At 36.4% G+C, this 23,679-nt stretch overlaps 1 protein-coding gene across 5 annotated transcripts in view; it reads right to left on the bottom strand.

Annotated features, from left to right (window-relative positions):
- Positions 1–23,679, bottom strand: part of SLC4A4 (solute carrier family 4 member 4) — a 442,709-nt gene that overhangs the window by 163,759 nt on the left and 255,271 nt on the right. For all 5 annotated transcript variants that reach the window (XM_037829942.1, XM_037829943.1, XM_037829941.1 and 2 more), the window contains one exon: positions 11,589–11,665. In XM_037829942.1, coding sequence (XP_037685870.1) covers positions 11,589–11,665 — 77 coding nt within the window. The remainder of the gene's footprint in view (positions 1–11,588; positions 11,666–23,679) is intronic.

Genomic DNA, 23,679 nt, shown 5'->3' with positions numbered 1-23,679 from the left:
CTCATAAAAAATATGCCATCAAATTTTGTCACTATCTAGCTGTCAGGAAGAGAAATCCTGTTCCACTTCAGAACTCCCAACACTAAATTTCTTGTGCTACTGGGAAGTTACATAGCTCCAGGAAGTTGCGAAGTGCCATCACAACTGTTCAGATTATATCCAAGCAAGATAATCAGTCAATCAAAAACTTTGGTCCGGGTCAAATGGAAGCTGTTTTTGGCCAACTTGGAAACGCACACAGGACAAGTTTGACTTCACAGCCAGGATCATTTCCAGGACATTGGCTAATTAATTATAAAAGCTTTTTCAAAACAAATTTGAACCTGGCAACCTTTTTTTTCTCCCTACCCAAACAGAAAAAAAAAAAAAAAAGGTTAAAAAACAATAGCCCTGAGTTTATTATGAGAGCGAGAGACCACAGCAGAGCCGTTGGCAAAGAGTACACACACTCAATCTAATCTCTGGCAAAACTAAAAGGAGAAACAGAAACTTCTACAATAATAGTTGGAGACTTCAATACACCACTCTCATCGATAGATAGAACTTCTAGACAGAAACTTAATAAGAAAAGAGAGAACTTCAATACTATGATGAATGAACTAGACCCTAACAGACAAATACAGAATACTGTATCCCAACACAGAAGGATATACACTCTTCTCATACCCCAGGATAGACCACATGTTGGGTCACAAAACAAGTCTCAATAAATTTAGAAAAACTGAAATTATACAAAGCATCTTTTCTAACCTTAGGGGAATGGAGCTTGAAATCAATTAATAGGCAAAGAACAGGAAAAATCCACAAATAAACAGAAGCTAAATAACACAGCCTTAAACAATCATTGGGAGAAGAAACTACAAGGGAAGTCAATAAATACCTTGAAACTATTGAAAAGAGAACACATATCAAATCTTATGAGATAAAGTCTTTTGAAGAACAAAAGTTTTTGATTTTGATGAGGTGTCATTTAGCTATTTTAATTGCTTTTGTGTGTAAAGTCTAAGAAACTATTGCTTAACATTAGGTCCTGAAGAGAGGTTCCCCATGTTTCTCTCTAAAAGTTTGATACTTCTAGCTCTTATATTTAGGTTTTTGATCCATTTTGATTTGATTTTTGTATGTGGTGTAAAGTAGGGATTCCCCATCTTTTTTCTTTTTTTTTTTTCTTTTTTTTTTGCAAATGGAGATCCAGTTTTCTCAGCACCATTTGTTGAAGAGACTATTCTTTCCCAATTGAGTAGTCTTTGCCTCCATGTCAAAAATCACTTGGCCATAAATATGAGGGTTGATTTCTGAGCTCTCAATTCTAATCCATTTGTCTATATGTCTGTCCTTGTGCCAGACCCATGAGGCTTTGATAACTGTGCCTTTGTAATAAGTTTTAAGATTGGGAAATGTGAGGCCTCTAAATTCATTCTTCTTTTCAAGATAGCTTTAATTATTCAGGGATCCTTAACCTTCCATATGAATTTAATGACTGGCTTTTCCACTTCTGCCAAAAAGAATCTTGGAATTTTGGTTGGTATTACATTGAATCTATAAATTGCTTTGGGTAATATTGACATCTTAATTATATTTAGTCTTCCAATCCACGAACACAGAATATCCTTCAATTTGTTTAGGTCTTCTTTAATTTCTTTAAGCAATTACTTGTAGTTTTCTAATGTACAAGTCCCTTAAATCATTAGTTAGATTTATTCCTAGATATTTGATTCTTTTAGCTGCTATTGTGAATGGAATATTTTTCTTGATTTATTATTCCTTTTGTTCATTGCTTGGGTATAGAAATACTACTGAATTTTTGCTCATGATTTTGTACGCCACCAGTTTGCTGAATATATTTATTAACCTACACAATCGGAGAAAATATTTGGAAACCACATATCCAATAAAGGATTAATATCTAGAATAGATAAAGAAATATTTTCAACTTAACAACAAAAAGACAAGCAACCCAATTTAAAAATGGGCAAAAGACTTGAACAGACATCTCTGCAAAGAAGATATACAAATGGCCAAAAAGCACATGAGAAGAGGATCAACATCATTAGCCACCAGGGAAATGCAAATCAAAATCACATTAAGATACCATTTCACACCCATGAGAATGGCTGCTATTAAAAAATGGAAATTAACAAGTGTTGAAGAGGATGCAGAGAAATAGGAACATTCATTATTGCTGGTGGCAATGCAAACTGATGCAGCAGCTGTGGAAGACAGTTTGACAGTTCCTTAGAAAGCAAATTATAGTAATCCCACTAATAGGTATATACCCAAAAGAATTGAAAGCAGGAGCTCAAACATATATTTGCACACCAATGATCACAGCAGCCTTATTCACAATATAAAAAGATGGAAGCAATGCAAGTGTCCATCAACTGACGAATGGATAAATAAAATGTGGTATATACACACAATGGAATATCATGCAGCTGTAAAAAGGAATGAAGTCCTGATACATGCAACAACACAGATGAACCTTGAAGATATCATGTTGAGTGAAACAGGCCAGACCCCAAAGGACAAATATTGTAAGATATCACTGATTTGAAACAATTAGAATAAGCACACTCATATAGTCAGGATGTAGAATATAGGCCGCCCGGGGATGGGGTGGGAATAAGGAACAGGAAGTTGAGGCTTAAAATGTACATTTTCTTATTTGGAATGATGTAAATATTTTGGTAATGGATGGCAGTGATGGTAGCATAACATTGTGAACACAGTTAACAGCTCTGAAACATATATGTGAATATGATTAAAAGGGGAAATGTTAAGAGTGTATATATGGTAAGAGAATAAAATGTTTTTGAAAAAATCCATGAATCTACACTACACCGTGAACCCAAGTTAAACCACTGACTTTAATTAACAGTACAATTATAAAAATGTGCTATCATCAATTGTAACAAATGTTCCACACCAATGCAGGGTGTTGGTGGTGTGGTGATACATGGAAATCCTGTGATTGTTCTGTAGACCCACACTGCTCTTAACAAAGAAAAAAAAATCTTATGGGATCTAGCAAAGGCGGTGCTGAGAAGGAAACTGATAGCTTTAACTGCTTACCTTAAAAAAGAAGGGGTTCAAATCAAAGACTTAATTGCACACCTGTAGGAACTAGAAAAAGAACAGCAAAATAAACCCAAACCAAGCAGAATGAAAAAAATAACAATGATCAGAGGAGAAATAAATGAAATAGAGAATAAAAAACAAGAGTATTAAAAAAAGCAAAAGTTGGTTCTTTGAAAAGATCAATAAAATTGACAAACCCTTTGCTAGACTGACGAGAGAATATGCAAACAAAATAAAAAATGAGAGGAGGACTTCTGGGAAGATGGCAGATTAGGAGAGACAGAGCAAAATTCTCCTCCATGAAAAACACTAGATAAAGGACAGAAAGCATTCCAGAATAGCACTTCCAGGGTTCCACCAGCTGGGTAGGGACTTCTACACCACACAGAGTGGACATAGCTAGAGAGGCAGAGAGACTGCCTTTAGGATGGGTGAGTGTTTGGCCCGGAACCCTGCTGGGGACAGGGGTTGGAGCTGGCTGACAAGTGCATAAGTGAGCAGCTTTCCACACCCCTTGCACCCTTCTCAGTCAGCAGTTCACTTCACAGCCCCGCAGCAGAGAACTACCAAGCCAGGGACTGGTGGCGAGAGTCAGCCACTGAGCACAGAGGGGTAAGCTTTCTAAGCCCTGGGCACCCATCTCAGCAGTTCGCTGAGGAAATAACCCTTCACAGTCCCATGGCTGAGAGCTCCTGTGAGGGAACTTTGGATTCAGCGGTCTTGAGATTACAACCACTCCTCCTCCACAGAAGCCCATGGTGTGCATAGCTGAGAGGCAAGGGTGCTGCACAGAAATGCCAGGAGGCTCTCCCCAGCCCCAGGGACTCATGGGCGCATGGCGGATAGGAACTGCAGGGCATTGGAGCTGGAAGGTGAGACACACAGCTCCGCAGCCCCCAGGAACTGCTGTAACCACTATGCCCTGGAGCGGACTCCCTGCCAAACAGTGCAGGACCAACTTCCCTTCCACAGGGCGGGCAGTGCTCAGGGCAAATGGAAAATTGGTGCGCTGATTGGACTTCCACCCAGTTTGGACCCCACTTAGCACATAGACTATGTTGGGGGAGAGCTGGCTTGACGGTAAGAGGTAGCTCAAGAGAGCCATCTGCTGGTGGGACAGGAAAAGTACACTCTACCAAACTGTAGCTCTGCCAACTCATAGATGAACGTTCAAATAATCCTGCATATCCTAAAATAAACCTATCAAGATAAGCAAATGCCATGAGGCCAAAAAAAAAAAAAAGAAGATTACAAAGCATATGAAGAAACCAGAAGATATGGACAACCCAAACAACCAAATTAAAAAGCCACAGGAGACACAGAACTTGGAGCAATTAATCAAAGAAGTACACCCAAATCTCCAAAACAAATTCAGTATGATGGCTAAGGTCATAAAGGACATAAAGAAGACCCTAGAAGAGCATAAAGAAGAATTTGAAAGAGTAAATAAAAAAATAGCAGATCTTATGGAAATAAAATTAAATATATACTTGAGACATGTTAACAGTAGATTTGAAGAAACAGATGAGCGAATTAGCAAACTCAAAGACAGGACAATGAAATGTGGAAGCACAGAAGAACGAATGGTGAAAAAAATTGAAAAATTTGTATCTCAGGAAAATGATGGACAACATGAAGTGCACAAATACAAGAATCACTGGTGTTCCAGAAGGTGAAAAGAAGAGTAAAGGATGTAAAAGACTTCTACACAGAAAATTACATAACTTTACTAAAAGAAATAAAAGGGAACCTAAAGAAATGGAAAGATATTTGGTGTTCATGGATAGGAAAGCTAAATGTCATTAAGATGTCAATCCTACCCAAACTGATCTACAGATTCAATGCAATTCCAATCAAAATTCCAACAACCTACTTTGCAGACTTCCAAATTTATTGGAAGCAAAAGGGGCCTTGAATTGCCAAAAACATCTAAGAAAGAAAGATGAAGTGGAAGGACTTACACTTCCTGACTTTGAAGCCTACTATAAAGCACAGTAGTCAAAACAGCAGGGTATTGGTACAAAGAGAGACATATCAATCAATGGAAACGAATTGAAAGGTCAGAAACGGAACCCGAGATATATAGTTGACTGATTTTTGATAAGGCCCCCAAATCCAATGAACTGGGACAGAACAGTCTCTTTAACAAATGGGGCTGGGAGAACTAGATATCCATATCCAAAAGAATGAAAAAGGAAACGTACCTCACACCCTATACAAAAATTTACTCCAAGTGGACCAAAGACCACAACATAAGAGCCAGTACCATAAAACTCATAGAAGATAATGCAGGGAAATATCTTCAAGACCTAGTATTAGGAGGTTTCTTCTTAGGCCTCACACCCAAAGCACAAGCAACAAAAGAAAAAAAAAAATGGGAACTCCTCAAAATCAAAAGCTTCTGTACTTCAAAGGAATTTGTGAAAAAGGTGAAGAGGCAGCTAACGCATAGAAGAAAATATTTGGAAACCATGTATCTGATAAGAGACTAATATCTTCCATAAATAAAGATATATATACAGATATACATGTACAACTCAATGGCAGTAGTACAAACAGCGCAATTATAAAATGGGAAAAAGAGATAAGAAAAGACATTTCTCCAAAGAGGAAATACAAATGGCTAAAAAACACATGAAAAAATGTTCATCTTCACTAGCTATTAGGGAGATGCAAATCAAGACCACACCAATAAGAATGGCTGCCATTAAACAAACAGCAAACTACAAATGCTGGAGAGTATGTAGAAAAACTGAAACTCTTCTTCATTGCCGGTGGGATTGTATAATGGGACAACCACCATAGAAGACAGTTTGGTGGTTCCTCAGAAAACCAGATATCAATCCAGCAATTTCACTTCTTGGTAAATACCCAGAAGATTTGAAAGCAGTCACATGACCAGACGTTTGCACACCGATGTTCATAGTGGTATTGTTCACAATTGGCAAGAGTTGGAAACAATCCAAGTGTCCTTCAACAGATGAGTGGATAAGCAAAATGTGGTATATACATAATGATGGAATACTACGCAGCAGTAAGAAGGAATGAGGTCTTGAAACATATGACAACATGGATGAACCTTGAAGACATAATGCTGAGTGAAATAAGCCAGACACAAAAGGAGAGATATTGTATGTTACCACTAATGTGAACTCTGTGAAAAATGTAAAATAAGTGATATAGAATATAGGGGACCTACAGATAGACAGAAGCTAGTGAAGGGGGAATGATAATCTAATAGGTACAGATATGATAATGAGGGTGAACTTAATGGTATGGGGATGGACAGGTGTGATTATGGTTCATTAATGGGATTGTAAGTATCAGTGCCGTGTTGAAGGCTAACGTTCGCAAGTGACTGTTTAAAGGCATGCAACCCACAGAGTAGCACCACAAACATAAATAAGTGTTAGCATGATATACTTATAAGGTATGACACTGGAACAAAGAGTTAACAACAGAGTGGTCTATGGAAAAACTACCCATTACATATTATAGATTATATTTAATAGGAATATCTTACCAGCACTACACTAATATTAGAGATGAACAATTAGTGGCTGATAAGAGCTTTGGGATGTTTTATGTAATGGTAATTGTTTAAAATTGAGAGTGATGATGACTATATAACTAAGTGAAGATAATGTGAGAAGCTGACCATTTATCTTGGGACACAATATACGTTACGTGAAATTCAGAACCCATTACTTAATAAATCAGGCCCTCAATCTTGAGGCTTGCTCTTGTGAAATTTAGGGCTGTAAATTGGAGGCTAAGCCTTCCTATAATTATACCTAAAGGGCACCTCCAGAGAACCTCTTTTGTTGCTCAAATGTGGCCTCTATCTCTAAGCAAACTTCGCAAATTAACTACTCTCCCCACTACATGGGACATGACTCCCAGGGGTGTTAAGTTTCCCTGGCAATGTGGGACATGAATCCCAGGAATGAGACTGGCCCTGGCAGCTAGGGATTGAAAATGGTACTTGACCAAAGCGGGGAAAAGGGTAACAAAATAAGGTTACAGTGGCTAAGACATCTCACACAGAGTCGAGAGGCTATCCTGGAGGTTTCTGTTATGCAAGCTCTAGCAGATGTCCCAAATGGCCACAGTATGCCATGCCCTTACCAACAGTAGTCCCAAAATACCTAGGTCCCTATCTGAGCTTCAATAAATGATTCACTCACTAAGTTTTACCTCTCAGAAACTTAAATCCACCAGAGTGTTCTTATGCTAGACAAGTCCTAAAACCCAGAGGTAACAGCATCTTTAAGAAAAACAATCAGATGCAGCCCCTTCTCCATAATGCCAATACTGCCTTTCAATATGAACAAGTTAGGGTGGTCACTGCCTAGACATCCCTGAAAATGAAGAAAGAGATTAAAGGAGATGAAGGGGCAGCAACAGACAAGACAGGATTTAACAAAGGAATATATATATATATATGTGCGTGTGTGTGTGCTAGGGTATTAGAATAGCTAGAAGGAAATAACTGAAATGATGGAACTGTAAGCAATAACATCATTTAAATTTTGTTCTATAGCTATTCATTGAAATGTGCTTTGAAGGTTTTCACCTTTCTGTATATATCCTATATTTCAGAATAAGGAAAGAACTGAAACTGTGGAACTGTAGCCCATAACATTTTTTGAAATTACCTATATAACTGCTTGTTGCACTGTACTTTAAAGGTTAACACCTTTCTGTATATATGTTATGTTGCACAATAATAGAAATAACTGAAATTGTGGAACTATAGCCCATAACATTGTTAGAAATTTGTGCTCTACTTGTTAAATCGTACTTTGAAAGTTATCACTGTTATGTATTATGTTAAAGTTCACAATTTAAAATATGCATAAAAAAATGAATGGGGGGTACTACTTCAGACCCCACAGAATTAAGAAGGATCATAAGAGGCTACTGTGAACAACTACTGTGTGTCAATAAATTAGACCACCTAGATGAAATGAACGAATTCCTAGAAAACACTAACAATTTATACAGAATCTAAAAGAAAGAGATTTCAATAGACCAATTACAAGTAAAGAGATTGAATCAGTCATCAAAAACCTCTAAACAAAAACGCTCAGGACCAGAAGGCTTCACAGATGAATTCCACCAAACATCTCAAGAAGAATTAATACCAATCCTGCTCAAACCCTTTGAGAAAACTGAACAGGAGGAAACATTACCCAACTCATTCTATGAGGCCAATATCACCCTAATACCAAAGCCAGACAGAAACTACAAAAAAAGAAACTGACAGAACAATTTATCTTATGAATATAGATGTAAAAATCCTCAACAAAATACTGGCAAATTGAATTCAACAGCACACTAAAGGAATAATACACCATGATCAAGAAGGTTTTATCCCTGGTATGCAAGGGTGGTTCAACATAACAAAATCAATTAATGTAATAAACCACATTAATCAAATAAAGGGAAAAAAAATCACAGGATCATCCCAATTGATGCAGAAAAGGCATCTGACAAAACCCAGCATCCTTTCTTGATAAAAATACTTTGAAATACAGGGATAGAAGGAACTTCCTCAACATGATAAAGGCCATCTATGAAAAACCCCCAGTTAAAATCACGCTCAATGGTGAAAGACTGAAAACTTCCCCTCTAAGATCCAGATAGATAAATGGGACATCATCAAAATCAAAACCTTTTGTGCATCAAAGGACTTTACCACAAAAGTAAAAAGACAACCTAACCCATGAGAGAAAATATTTGGAAACCACACATCCAATAAGGGTTTACTATCCAGAATATATAAGGAAATCTTACAGCTCACCAATAAAAAGACAGACAACCCTATAGAAAAATGGGCAAAAGACTTAAATAGGCATTTCTCCAAAGAGGATTCACAAATAACTAAAAAGCATATGAAAAGATGCTTAGCATCACTAGCTATTAGGGAAATGCAAATCAAAACCCAGTGAGATAACATTTCACACTCACTAGAATGGCTACTTTTAAAAAAACAGAAAATCACAAGTGTTAGAGAGGATGTAGAGAAATAAGAATACTCATTCATTGCTGGTGGGAATGTAGAATGGTGCAGCCACTGTGGAAGACAGCTTGTCACTTCTTCAGAAAACTAAGTATAGAATTATGATATGGCTTGACAATCCCTCCGCTAGGTATATACCCAAAAGAATTGAAAGCAGGGACTTGAACACATATTTTCACGCTGATGTTCATAGTGACATTATTCACAATTGCCAAAACATGGAAGCAACCAAAGTATACATCAATTGATGAATGGAGAAATAAAATGTAGTATATACCTACAATGGAATATTATTCAGCATTAAAAAGAAATGAAGTTCTGGTTCATGTGACAACATGGACCTTAAAGACATTGTGTTGAGTGAAATAAGCCAGACAAAAAAAGACAAATATTGTATGATCTCACTGATGTGAAATAATTAGAATGAGCAAACTCGTAGAGGTAGAATCTAGAATATAGGTTATATATTTGTATAAATTTACTTAATTTGTACAGAATTTCAATTTGGGTTGACTGTAAAGTTTTGTAAATGGATGGTGGTGATGATAGCACAACATTGTGATAATTAAGAGCATTAAATTATACATGTGAATGTAGTTAAAAGGGAAATTTAGGGTCATATATACATTACTAGATTAAAAATTAAAAGATAATACATAGGACTGTACAACACAGTGAACCCTATTTTAAATGATATATTATCATTAAAAAATTAAAAAATATTCTTTCTAATGCAAGGTGTTAAAAATAGGGTAGTACATCAGATGTTTTTCCCTTGCCGAATGCTTGCTTTATGTGCAGTATAAAATGGTGTTTAAAATTTTCAAAAAAAATAGGGTAGTAAATTGGAAAAAAATTACACCCTAATGTAAACTATGCACTATATATAATACTACAATTATAATATTCTTTCATCAATTGTAACAAAGGTACCAGACTAATGCAAAGTATTAACAATGTGGTGGGGGGAATATGGTAATGCCATATTTTTTACATGATTTTTCTGTAAGCCTACAACTTCTCTAATTAAAAAAAATTTTTTTACTATAAAGGGGAATGAAAGTAAAGAAATTAGGCCTGACCAAAGCAGAGAGACCGTATTCTGAGACACATAAATAAAGATAAGAGGGTCTTACAAGTCAAATAGGGAATTCTAAACTTAACTTGATAGGAAGCCATTATAAGATTTTGTGCCAGGAGAGAAAAATAAAGGCAACATTATGAAAAGTGTATTGAACTGGGATGCAATAGAGACAAGAGATTAAGTCTAAAGGCTCTTCTAGCAATCCAGGTCTGAGATGATGCAGGCCCCGACTAGGTTTGTGCTGGTGAGAAGTAGAAGAAAGAAAGAAAGAAAGAGAGACGTTTCAGAAGGAAGAAAGTAATTTCATCTTTCCTCTTATTTTTAGAAATCACCAAGGCCTATAAACCTTTGTCACTACTAGTTAAAGAAGAACACCAACATAAATATGGGTTTTTTAAAATAGCAAAGTGTAAAAAATAGGAATCTTCAAAAGCACCTTGACCTCAAAACCCTTTTATTAAAAATAAAAAGACAGAAACTAAAGCCACGCAAATAATATATGATTTAGCACACCAACATGAACCCTACTTGAATCACATTGTTCTATTACATCAAAGGACAAAAATGTAAGCTATTAAGAGCAAGAATCAGATACTTGACTTTCTGAGGTGAGTTACGTTATTGATCCCACTTAACAGAGGACGAAATGGGTGCCCAACATCATATAGTTGGTTTGAAACAAGTACCAAGACGTCTTCTTGCTTCATTTTCTTTGTGCTTCCAAACACATGCTACTTCTGCTACAACTCTGAGGGAATCCTGACACTTTTAAAATATGCTCCTTTCATTTCTTTGAAGCTTTGAGAACTTTTATTTACAAAGCATCTTTTTATTAATATTAATGCTGTATATTTTCCTCAGCCTTAGTGGAAACATGGCTCAATTTCTACCACATTCTATTCAAAAGAAAGCTAGTAAAGAGATTTAAAACCTGATTTATTTTCTCTTATTTCAAAAAGGCCTATTTTCTCTGTTTCAGTAAATATGCAGCTAACAAAACTACCTTAATTATCATTACCTTTATTTAAAGTACCCCCCTGAAAGTCAACAATTTTTAGCATTTCTTGCCTCTGTATAGTTTGCCAAAGCACTTCTTTTACACATTATCTCATTTAATCCTCACAAGATAGGGATTATTATTACTATTTTAAAGATGTAGCTCCAAGAGTTAAATTCCCCAAATGAATACACTTATAAGGAATGGAGTCAAGACTCAAATTCTTGTCTTCTACATTCCAAATCCCTTCACACACTGCTTCCACTTCTTTCAAAGAAAGTCTGAACCCCCATCCATACATAATGGTCCATTTTATGTTAGGGCCCCATCATCTCTAATCTTTCCCAGCATCTTTTAGATATACATTGTCTTAGATTCCAAAGAAGAAAGAATTCTTTGCTTACCTGGTCCTTCTCTGGTTTATCAGAAATGTCATTCAGACTGGAGGAAGTCAGATTCCTATGGGTCATGGCTGGGCTACCTAGAAAAATGAAAGTGAACTACAATTAAAAACTTCTCAGAATCACAAAGACCCTAGCTGTATTTTAATAAACACTAGTAGATGGTAATGGGAATGATGGTGATGCTTTTAACCATGTTAGGATTCTCCTGAAGAGTTTTCCCGAGTCCAGGTTGGAGTATAAACAAGAATACATGGAAAGTAGGCAAAATCCCAAATACTTTAAGTCTTATTGCCTGGTTCTATTCCAAGATAAGTTAAACTTTGAAAGAAACTTCTAAAACAATAAGCATATAAATTAATTTACTTCTGGTTTGGTTTATTTATTTGTCACCACTCTACCCCATACACATCCTAATCTAGCTGGTGTGCTTTCTTCTTCCCTTGTGTCCTGCAGAGACCACCTCACCCTTCATCTTCAGCAGAGCTCACCCTTGGATGCAGACCCTAACCTCCTCACCCAGCCCTCTGCAGCCCTTCTAGAGCACCATTCACTCTGATCAACTCTTAAAGCCACCAGCATTCCCTTCTCTGGCTAACACTTTGATCAGGAATATTTCTCCCTAGTGGGAATCTGATCCAGGATCCCCATTGTTTGCTTCAAAGCAGTACCATCACAGTTTCCCTTACTTCTCTGCATTTTCATTTGCCAGAACAAAATAAGCTTATCCCGTCTCTTCCTTTAATACATCGAATCTCTCATTTGAGTCAAAGGATGGATTTCTTCAGGAATCCTACATGGGAACAATCTCTCTGTCAATATAACTGCTGTAGGTTAAATTCATTGGCAATCCTCCCAATGATTTCAAACATTGTTAAACAAGAATAGAGAGGAGAGAGAGCTAGAAATCAGAAAATTTTAAAGGAAACTGTTAATCAATAGAATACTGAACTTGCATTCTGCATTTGGACCTGAAATTTCTAGGTTTACTAAGCAAAAGAGTAGATTTTCAAATCCAGCGTGTTTGATTCAACCCTAGCAGGGTGTAAAGTAATGTGCTCACCAATAATCCTCAATGATCTGACTCAAGCTGGTCTTCACAGCAAGAGGACAAGGGTTGAAAACAAGTCCCTAAGTTTGAGCACCGCTTCACATTTGCTGCCAAAAATTCTTTAGATTACAGACTTTAGTTTCTTCAAATCAAAACTTTAAAACATAATTTCACAAAAGACTAATATCTACTTCTAATAACCTAATGTCTATATAGCAGGTCTTTAAATAATTTAATTGCTTTTAACTACCAGATCAGAAAAATCATAATTCTCTTGAGCTGGCAAAACAGTTTTTCTGCTCTGCTGCGTTTCACTGAATAAATGTGGTATAGAAATCTTAAATCCTTCACCTGGTGAGGGTATTTTATTCTAGGAAAATTTGAGCACAGGGCATTTTTCAAAGGAAAGAATATTTTTTAAAAACCTGCTCCACGAGCAAAATTAAAAGAACCCCTTTGAAGATCATGTTTTCTTCTTTAAATCACACACCAGGTTTCTAATATCCACTCAGTACAAAAGATACTGAGTACATACTTGAATGACCCAGAATAATTCTGTGTTTGAAAATAACAGAAAATGTTGATTAGGTATAGTTTTATACTTTATATTAAAAAGCAAAGCCAGTTATTTGGACTAACTAGGTGAAGGTTCTGCCTAAATTAGTGAAGAAGTCTAAATTATATATTCCTAATGCAATGAAGCCTTAGCACCCCTAATCTTAATTACAATTTAAAAAGAGCTTTTGTAAACGAATAGATAAGACTGATTTGTAATTATCAAATCAATTGTATGTAAGTGGTGGTACTGAAATAATGTGAAAGCAGTTTTTTCATTAAGTAATTTAAATTTCCTGGGCAACATCCTAAACTGATTGATTTGCTTTGGAAATTCTTTATAAATACTGCAAAGGTACATTTCAGTCCCAGTAATATCCTAACTGCTGCAACATCTGAATAGGTTGAAACCAAATGAATAGGATTTTTTATTATAAGATAATAACATTGATTGATGTCAAAGCTTTTCCAAGAAATTTGATATACTGCTTCATGTTTTCTTTTCATCTCTGAAAGACAGTTATAGTTTGGCTATCTATAGTCAAACTACATGGGCAGCAGAGAGAGAAAGGCACTGGTCCAAGAAAGATACAGGAGACCAGACAGGGGAGAGAAGACTGATATTATGAAACAATGAAACCTACTGTTCCTCCTATCTTGATCTGATTCTCAATAATATAGGTAATTAATATTAACAGCTTCACTAATGTTTAACTTTGTAATACACTGGGGGAATTCAGATGTCAACACTTTGCTTAGTTGGGAAGATAACTAAGCAAAAAGATCAGCATTCTTTAATCTTTTCCCACTTCCCTCTCTAACAAACCCATGCCACCCCTGCCAATGCCTTAAACCAAAGACAAATGCTTCCCAGTGCTCTAAATCAGTGGTCCCCAGACCAGCAGCATCAGCATCACCGGGCACTTGTTAGAAATGCAAATTCTTAGACCACCCACCCTCCTCCCCCCCAACTATATCAAAATTCCGGGGGTGGGGCCCAGCAATTTCGGTTTTAACAAACCCTCCAAGTGATTCTGACACGTGATAAAGTCCGAGAACCACTGCACTAAATAAACCAGTTAGCTTGATAGGAGGGTGTGTCCCAGTTGGAATCTGAGTCGGGAGAAACATATATAGGTTAGAATCGGCAGAGGGGTAATTCTGACAACCTGGTTCAGCTCTAAACTATCAAATCTCAAGCAAGTCATTAACACAAACACACAAAAAGGACCATACTTGGCTTTTTCTTTGAATCCTCACCTACAAACCAATAATAAAAAAAAAAAACAAAAAAAACTCTGTTTTGAAAACTCGCTGTTTAATCAGGCTATTCCAGAAATATATCACCCAAATAAAGAAGACAAGGACAAGAGCCAAAAGAGATTACAAAACAGATTTTATCTCACAATCAGAAATTTGTGAGTGGCATTTTAGCAAACCAGGGAAGCTATTACACACAAGTATCCTAACAACATTCTATTGTGGAAATTTTGTACCCGACATGTGTAAGACACATTGTCAGAATAAATCAGAGCTTTCTGTTTAGAGTTTTAGTCTATAATGTAAACTCATTATACTTCAATCCTGAATGAATGGGAGTAGCAGAGGAAAATTTCACCTTGTACCAAAAAAAGGTGAAATACCAGACTACCCTAAAGTATGCCTCTTTTTTTGCAGATGACAATTCATTCACTCAATGCTACCACCTGTACGCCTTTCCATCTAAAATCCAGGGCATACAAATGTCTTCTTTGGGCTCTTGGCCCCAAAGAAACTTTTGTTTTTTTAAGCTTGATTTAAAAAAAAAAAAAAGAACCAGCCTCGAGTGCATAATCATAATTACTTTCCATATCACTATTTCCTGGCCATAAGAAAAAGAAAGCTTTGGAGAATCACATTTTCAAGCAGTTTCACACAATCAAAAACAATTTCATTTTCAAAGTACCCAGTTGGCAGGTACATACTGTCTTCTGTAAAAATTAATTACATTCTGTACTAAGTTTGAAAATCATGTAGCAATTTATAAAATCCCCTGCAATTACGTCTATTAGATACAATGTAAGGGGGTGAGGAAAATGTACAGCACAGGCACAGCATGATATTTAAACATGTATATATTACATGAAAAATGTGAATATGTATGTTAATACAAAAACACACAAATTCCCCTCCCCCTCATCTCATAATTCTATAAATGAGCTAATAGAGGATCTAGGGACAAGTTAAAACAAAGATCGCATAGCCTATGTAAAAAACCAGTCTTTTAATTCTTAGTAATAATGAAACAATAAACATTTTTAATACAAAAACATAATCAAATAGACATATAGCTCAATCTGGACACTTATATGAGAAAATTCAGAGGTGTGGGTCAAAATTGCACAGTTTGGGACCCCAGAACTAATAATAAATGCAGCTTCAGAACAACGCATGTTAGTGTTTTCTGCACCCCACCGAACCACTGCCATGCTTTTGTTTTTTCTTTGTTGAGATAACAAACCTGCTAGAAAATACCTATATCCAAGATTAAAGTTCAGCAAATCTTTTTGAGTGCTAGTTACTTTAACTTATCTCATTTAATCCTATCAATACTGTGAGGTTGGTGTTATTTTACCACTTTAAGGATAAACAAAATGAAGTACAAAGAGGTTAAGTTCATGGTCACACATGACTTAAACCTGGATCTCTTAATTTCAGTCCTACTGCCTCTGGGAGAAAAACTGATCTCACTCTATAATTATTTACATAAACAAACACACCAACTCATCATTTTATAATGGAGACAAAATTTAATATACAACCACAAAGAGCATATCCTATTTTCATGCCAATTATGTGCAATATAACACTGCTAAGGATGTTTAAGGCACATGTTCTTGGTTTCCAACCTAGCTGCTCCCAAAGATAAAGTTTGTGTTTTTTTACTTTTCATTTTCATTAAAAAAAGAAGAAAATTGAATATTTTTCCCTCTTTTCTTTATGAAAATGAATGGCTAAAAGATGAGTTTGGATTTTGTCAGACCAGTTGCCTAGTCTCCCATGGCAACAGAATAAGCAGCGTTGTCCGTACCCAAAAAAAACATGTCATTTTAGACAACCCGCCCTTCCAAATAAAATACAGAGATATTTAAAATTTAAATATTAGATCAAGGAAAGACAAAAATATCATTGGTCAAAAGCCTTTTGATGGAATTTCATAACAAAGAAAATCAGTTTGGGTATTTTTGCTTGTTTCATTTTTAATTGTTTTGTTTTGTTTAGCAGATTTTGGTTGTTTGTTCATGATTTAATACAAAGTAAACACTATAAGCCCAGATCCAAAGCCCTTGGATTGTCTTGTTCATATTACAGCCTCACAGCCTAGCACCAGAACGCTTAATAAGTACTTATGAATGAATGAATAATAGCAACTGAGTATCATTTTACCTCCACTTGGAATTACTACTACAAACACTACTGTTCAAGGTCCACTTCCTATGGAGGGAGACGCTGTGTGCACTCTCCAAGAGCCTTCAGACCTGGAAAGCCTTAGGGTAAATAAGGAGAAAGTTTGTGACTGGCCCAGAACTAACATTATCGAAGGACTCCGCCAAACTCCGCCAAACTCGTCAGAAGCCTGTCAACCAGCAGTGATCACGGAGGAGGATGTAGGAGGTAATAAAAGGAAAAATCAAGTGAGAATGGGAAAGGAAATGAAGGAAGGTGCAGGATCTCAGTTAAAAGAAAAGGGAACCTGGATAGAGAAAAGCCTGGGGCAACTGAAGAATAATAAAGAAAGTGGTTGGCTTGGAACATGAAGCAAATTTGGAGGAAAGAAGAAGACATCAAAAGATCCAGATAACTATCATAGTATGTAAAGTTCAGTTCTAGCTAAAAGCTGAAATCACTTCTAATGTATGGGGCAAAGATAATGGAGAAGACATCCTTATATGGAGAGCAACGAAGTGTGCAGAGGTTAAATCACAGCAAACTTGTTACCGTGGGCATAACAAACACCGGGTGAATTCTTTTGTCAGTAAGTCCTCACTAATACCATTCGTTTCTAGTAAAGACCATTCTCTACCTTTTGTGATCCTCTGCGGTCCACAATCCCTTGATAATCTTTCTCACCTCAATTTCCTTGACCCTGTTCTCTACTGTTTTCAAATTTTCTGACTACTCTGTGGACTTTTGCAAGATTCAGTGTTAGGTCTCAGACACTTCAATGTCAAATGCACAGGTTCGTTTCCTCCAATTCCTTTTAAATGTCACCCAGCAAAAGCAAAATGCTCTAGAGCATGGCGACCCCCAATCTAATAATATTGCATTGTATATTTATTTTTTTTATATTCTGAAAGAGGTATTTTAATTTTTTATAAAAAAGCATATTTTCTTTTCTCACACACACATAAAAAAAAAAAAAAGACATTTAAAAATCTCTACCCAGCTGAGGAAACATTCAGAAACAAATACAGACTAGAAAACTAAATAGGAAAATCTCCACAGAAAACTTCAAGGAAGCTGTGGTCCTTGGGTTTGTAGTATTTGTGATTTCACAATAGTGTTCTCTTTCTCTCTCTCTCTCTAATTATAAAACTCCCACACATATGCACAGAGGAACACACATACATAAGCACACATACATACACGAACACACATCCGTGTGCACACATGCATAATGTAAAGCTATGAACAAGAAGTTTTCTCTCCAAAAAATGTTGGTAGATGTATATAAAATAAACTGTGACCTTCTTTTCTCACAAAATTGGAAAGCAAAAAGAACAGAATCTTCAGCAAGCCCATGCTAGCCAATGAAAGGGTAAGTGGGAAAGACCTATCATGGTGGGTTATAACAGAAGTAAATGAACATGCTCTCTGCCTTCATTCCAAATAGGCACTGACCCAAAGTGATTTTTACTAAATGCCCCAAACCAAGTTAAAGAATAGGTTCCTACAGCAACATCACTTCACGGGCATGTACCAGGGTCTGATTTTATTTGTTTGTCATACCCTCCTGTATCTGTATGCAGACATCAGATCCAAGACAAAGTAAAACCTCTCTAATTCAGACTAGTAGAGGTACTATTTAAATTGATGAAGCTCTAAATTTAAAACATTTTAAGAAGACTTAGTATATGACTCTACTGAGTCATAAGTATGTTTACATCCAATCCCTTCCTAGACACTTTTTAAATGATAGAGAAAAAATATTTTTTAAAAAGTATAAATCCACATTAATTAAAAGAACTGGTAGGAGAAAAGACAAGAGACTTTGATAAGTTTCTGGAAGAAGAAGCGCAGACAGAGTAGCACAACCTGATACCATTTATGGATTTAAAGACTGCACTGTAAAATATATGTGAGAGGGGTACGACGTCAACTAAAAAAGAAGCAGCTCATCCATGTAAGTGAGCTCCAGAATGGAAGATGCCAAGTACAATGGAGGCAAGAGTAAGATGCAGGTTGAAAGCTATGAGTTCATGAAAAGTATGCAGAAAAGTTTAATACCGCCCGGTGGGTAGAACACTAAGCAACCAAGGCAGTTACACCATAGGCCAAAAATTAGAAGGGCTCTTTGCTCAAGAGGTATTCCAAAAAGACAAGGGCAATTAGCACATTTGTACCTCAAGGGAAAGCGCTCTGAACTTTAGAATTTAGGGGACCCTTCAAGGTAACCCTATGCTTCCTGCTCACTCTAAAGTATATCTTCTTTCTTAAAAATAAATGGAAAACTGAGGATCACTGTACATTTAAGAGGAAGCCCAGGACTTTAAAAAAAAAAAAAAAAAAAAAAACACAGAAAAATAAATACAATTTAGAAAATATAAAATAAAAATTCTCATAACTTTGCAGAGAAATTTAGGAAGAAATTATATCCATAAACCAAGGACAGAATACTACGAAAATAATTCAAAATCAGGAAAAATATGAGGGTTAGAAAATAAGATCAACAAAATCCTACAAAAAGCAGGGGAGGGGAGAACGACAAAGAGTCAGAAAACATGAGGAAAAAGACAAACGGTGTAGTGGATCAATCTGCAACAGTGACTTTTTAAACATAATCTTACATCTGCAAGCAAGTTGGAAATTGTGAAGTTGACTTAAAACACAACCTTCAATGCTGGAAGCAGGCTATAATGAAAGCTCTCACAAAGGAGCAATATGCAAATGCAAAGTCTGCAGTAGTATGTAAATGTAAAGTCTGCACCCAGACCTGAATAAGCTTTAATCTATTGCCCTAAACTTCCCAGATATAAATAAGCCTTTCATCTATCTCCATAGACTGGGAGGCACCTTTCCCAGGTGTCACAGGATGTAAATCCTGAAGGAAGTAGGATAAACTACTGAAATTCTCCAGACCTCTGTTACCTGTTAACTAAGAGGATTATCTTTCTTTGTCTCTGATGGGTATAAAAGCCAATTAAAGATCACTTTGGGGAGGCTGGTTTAGAAAATCTTCCCCTGTCCTCCTGCTGGCATAAATAAACCCTCTTTACCTCCTCAGCCTGGTTCAGAGTGACTTTTATTGGCCACACCAGGGAGGAACCCAGATCTGGGAAGTGTCCCTCTACAAATCCAGGAAGGCCATTATCTGATTACTAGGAGACTCACTCAGACAGAACAAGGAAAATGGGGAGAGAACATTAGCAAAGAAACTACCCCAGAGCTAAATGATATGTTTCTTCAGATTGAAAGGGCCCCAAGGAAAAAATAAACACAACAAACCACAAAAGATAAACAGAAAATCAGCCCTGTGTGTAGATCAATAACTGAAACTTCACAACATTCAGAAGGAAGAGACCATCCTAAATGTGTCTATCTTGAGAGGAGAAGAAATAAGAATTAAGACTTTGGAATTCTCATAAGCAACAAGGAATAGTAAAAGATAATAGAACCACGGTTTTAAAGCTCCGAAAGAAAATTATTTTCAATCTAGAATTCTATACTCATCCAAATCACTAATCAAGTGTGAAAAAAAAAAGAAAGAAAGAAACTTTCAGGACAAAAAAATAAAACACCTTGAAAACTGTTAAAAATTTCATATACTTTTCATACCAAGTTACTTGAGAATGTGATTTAGCAAAATGAGAGAATAAATTGAGAAAGAGATGTATGGTCTCTAACTCAGGAAAGCAAGGAAAGTTAAGTGGGAATAACAGCTGTGCAACAGTTCTAGAAAACAGTCTCTGATGGAGCAGGAGAAATGGGGAGTGAGCAGGGGGAGGGACAGGACCTGCAGGAAAGAGATTTCAAGAGATTTTACAGGTATATTAGTATCCTTGAGATATTGGGGAAGCTTCAGAATGCAGTAAAGGGTAATTAAAAAAAATCTCTGAAAGACGATTTAAAGCTCCAGGTTAAAAAAAAAAGGAAAAGAAAGGAAATGTAATTACAGTTCATTTCAAACCTTTAAAGTGAATTATATTCATACAGTCATAATAATATAGATGCAATTTATGGTTTTCTAACCTTAGAATCAACTGATAGAGGAAGCACATTATTTATAGATAAAGATGAGAATGTAAATCTAACCAATATTGACAATAAAAAGTAAAAGTACCGAAGACAAAAGTCTGGGAGTGGAAGCAGAGAGAAGTGCAATGAAAGGTAGTGGTGCTAATATCCTTTTTCATAAGGAAAAAACTCAAAAGATCCTGTCAATATTTGCTGGGAAAATAAATAAAAGTATAGGTTTACTACTTAAAATTACAAGTGTAATTAATAATGAAACTAAGAATAATGACACAAAAATATTTGGGAGAAGGAGAAGTGTGTGTACAAATGAGGTAAAACCTTTTCTATCATAGCAATAAATTAATCAATAATATCTAAAGACCGATAAATCAGAAAAGCAAGATTGTATAGAGATACGAACATAAGCACAAAATAAACTGAAAAAAAAAATAGTGGAAACAATTTAAGAGGTAAAAGTGGTTGTTAAGAGGGACATGCTTTGGTATGGTGAAGATAAAAGCAAAGGAGTTTGGTTTTTCATTAGAGTCCTTCTGTACTCTTCAATTTTATGACCATATGCACATAATACTTTGACTAAAATATAATGTATGTCTATCTTATGATAGGTATTAATTAAATCTAATTTAAATATTTCTAAGTACCTGAAATTAAGTTGAAACACTATTGACTAGCAGCATTATTGACTACCAACCGTGGGAGATTTAATTAAGTCAAATTTTAATACAAACATGGACATCAAAAAATTTAACAGGGTTTAAAATTGATTTTTATTAAGTAGTTTTAGCACGCTTCATGAAACCCTATTTACCCTATTTTAAAAATTATGGTAAGAGAAATTTTCCTTATAGGCTGTGTCAGAATTATCAAAGATTCCAAAATATAACTTTAGTCACAAAAAAACCCTCATACACGAAAAGTAGGGATATGTGCAGAAAAGCAAACCATTTGGATACCCCTACATCTGAAGCCAAATGTAGATATGGATAAGGATATAGATAAACGGCACAGATTTAAAACTTTATAAGATTAAAAGACACATTCCCTGGGCCTCCACTTAAAACTGTAGTTCTTTCCTTACAGCTCTAGATTTATGGCTCACAAAACATGACCTAGAGGAAAGGCCAGTAAAACTGGCTTCCTCATGCAGTAACTCCACATGGTCTTATTGACTGCACTTCAGGTTAGTTGTTAAGACTGAACAATTGGTCACGACAGGTCACCCACATCTCAGAAAGCAGCCTCCAGGGAAGAAGTGCATAAACACACCTGGGCTTACATTCTCTCTTTCACTCAAGGGGTCCTGAAGACTTTCTACACTTAAATGGCTTAAGTCTGAGTGAGAGCAAAGTCAGGGCACAGCACTTTTTCTTGGTGTGCAGTTTCTCCTACACTCATTTTCTACCCACCTGAAGAGGTTTATTATGCAATTCAGCCAAAGCGACATCTAGGCTCCGAATGTGTGATAGCTCCGAGGCCTCAAACGACCCTAGGGTTACCCTGGGAATCTGGTCAGAAATAAGATGAGCCCAGGATTTCCTTCTCATGGAAAAGTGCAAGCCAGATCCAGATACTTGCAGTTCCAAGTTGATACCATCCTGGCCTAAATCACATCTAGTTATCTAGTTCTAAGAAGTCCCAAGGGTGAGGATTTTTAACTATGCCTGACACCAACTGCTCAGTCATCATTTTTCTCTCCAGGAGGAGAGGAAAGGATAATGGCTCACACACCACTGTGATGAGTCTAATGCGCCCAGAAGAAGAAATATAAAAGGAATCCAAGAGATCATTTACATCAGCATAATATCATGGAAAGAAGACAAACTCAGGGTAAGAAAGATTGTCAAATAGAAGTAATAATACCTCCCTTATAGGGTTGCTGTAAGAATTAAACAACAACAAAACACTAAGAAGTGTCCCACACAGATATTCAATGTTAGTTTTCTTCTCTTTCCCTCTGGCCGTAGTCATGTGTATAAATCTCCTCTGAACTCAAGCCTTAGGAAACGATAAACTAGAATTGCCATGGTTTAGGTCCTATAACCACTTATCATTTTTAATTTCCAGTCTAAAAATATGAGTTCAGGTAACTGACAGGTTGCAGTCCTGATTCATACACCAAGGTGGGACTTGAAATCATCAGAGTTTCTCAAAAAAGGAGGACAAAGGTCTCAATGTAGCCGATATTCATTACACAGAGAATAGGCAGTGACTTTGGGAAAACAAAGCTTAGGAGCTTTCAGCAAAAGCAGGCTGCACCTAGCTTACTTATGTCTATTGCATGGTGGGAATAGAAAGTTCTTTAATGGTATCTCTTATATTCTCTTGAGGAGACTGTGGTCGTTGCTCATTCTGGCACCTGTCATCCTGATGTGAGGGTAATATGTTCTTTTCTACATTTACTACTTAAGTGTTAAGGAGGGTGAGTTGAGTGGAAAAAGAGCAAGTGGCAAAATACATGAAGCCTCAGCAAAAAGAAAAAAAAATGCAGCAACTCAGAATACTTCACTGGGTCTGGTTATGGTGGACAAAGGTGCTTTCTAAAAAAAGCATTTTTCTGCTGAGCCAAGATGAAGAGAAAAGAAGAAAAAGAAGAAAAAGAAATTCATACTAGGAATAATCTGAATCAGTGTCAAAACTTTATCTTCAGCACAAATCAGATCAGCAGCATGAGATGCTTCAAGGCTCTATTCCCCTATAGAAGCTTTGAATGATCAGGAAGAATTGGTAGAAACATACTTCTCAAAGCTCCAGAAAACAGTTAAAGGATTACAGTAATAGTGTGAACACTGAAACAAGAAAGAAGGATCTTAAAAGTGGTAGGATCTTGTGGTGCCCTGACTAGCCCCTGCCCAACTCTCACCAGCTTGGCATCAAGCCAGCCTGTGCTCTCAGTACAGATCCCTGGTCCTGGCTCTGGAGGTCAACCTCTCATGCACATACCAGGAGCATGAATGTCTGGCCCAATCTGTCTAGTGGAGGCCTGAGGGACTTGCTGCAAGTAGAAAGGGGCTCACCTAGCTCTCCTACAGAATT

This window comes from Choloepus didactylus, chromosome 3 (genome assembly GCF_015220235.1).
Source record: "Choloepus didactylus isolate mChoDid1 chromosome 3, mChoDid1.pri, whole genome shotgun sequence".
Taxonomy (NCBI): Eukaryota; Metazoa; Chordata; class Mammalia; order Pilosa; family Megalonychidae; genus Choloepus; species Choloepus didactylus.
This window is presented reverse-complemented; position numbering and strand designations above follow the sequence as displayed.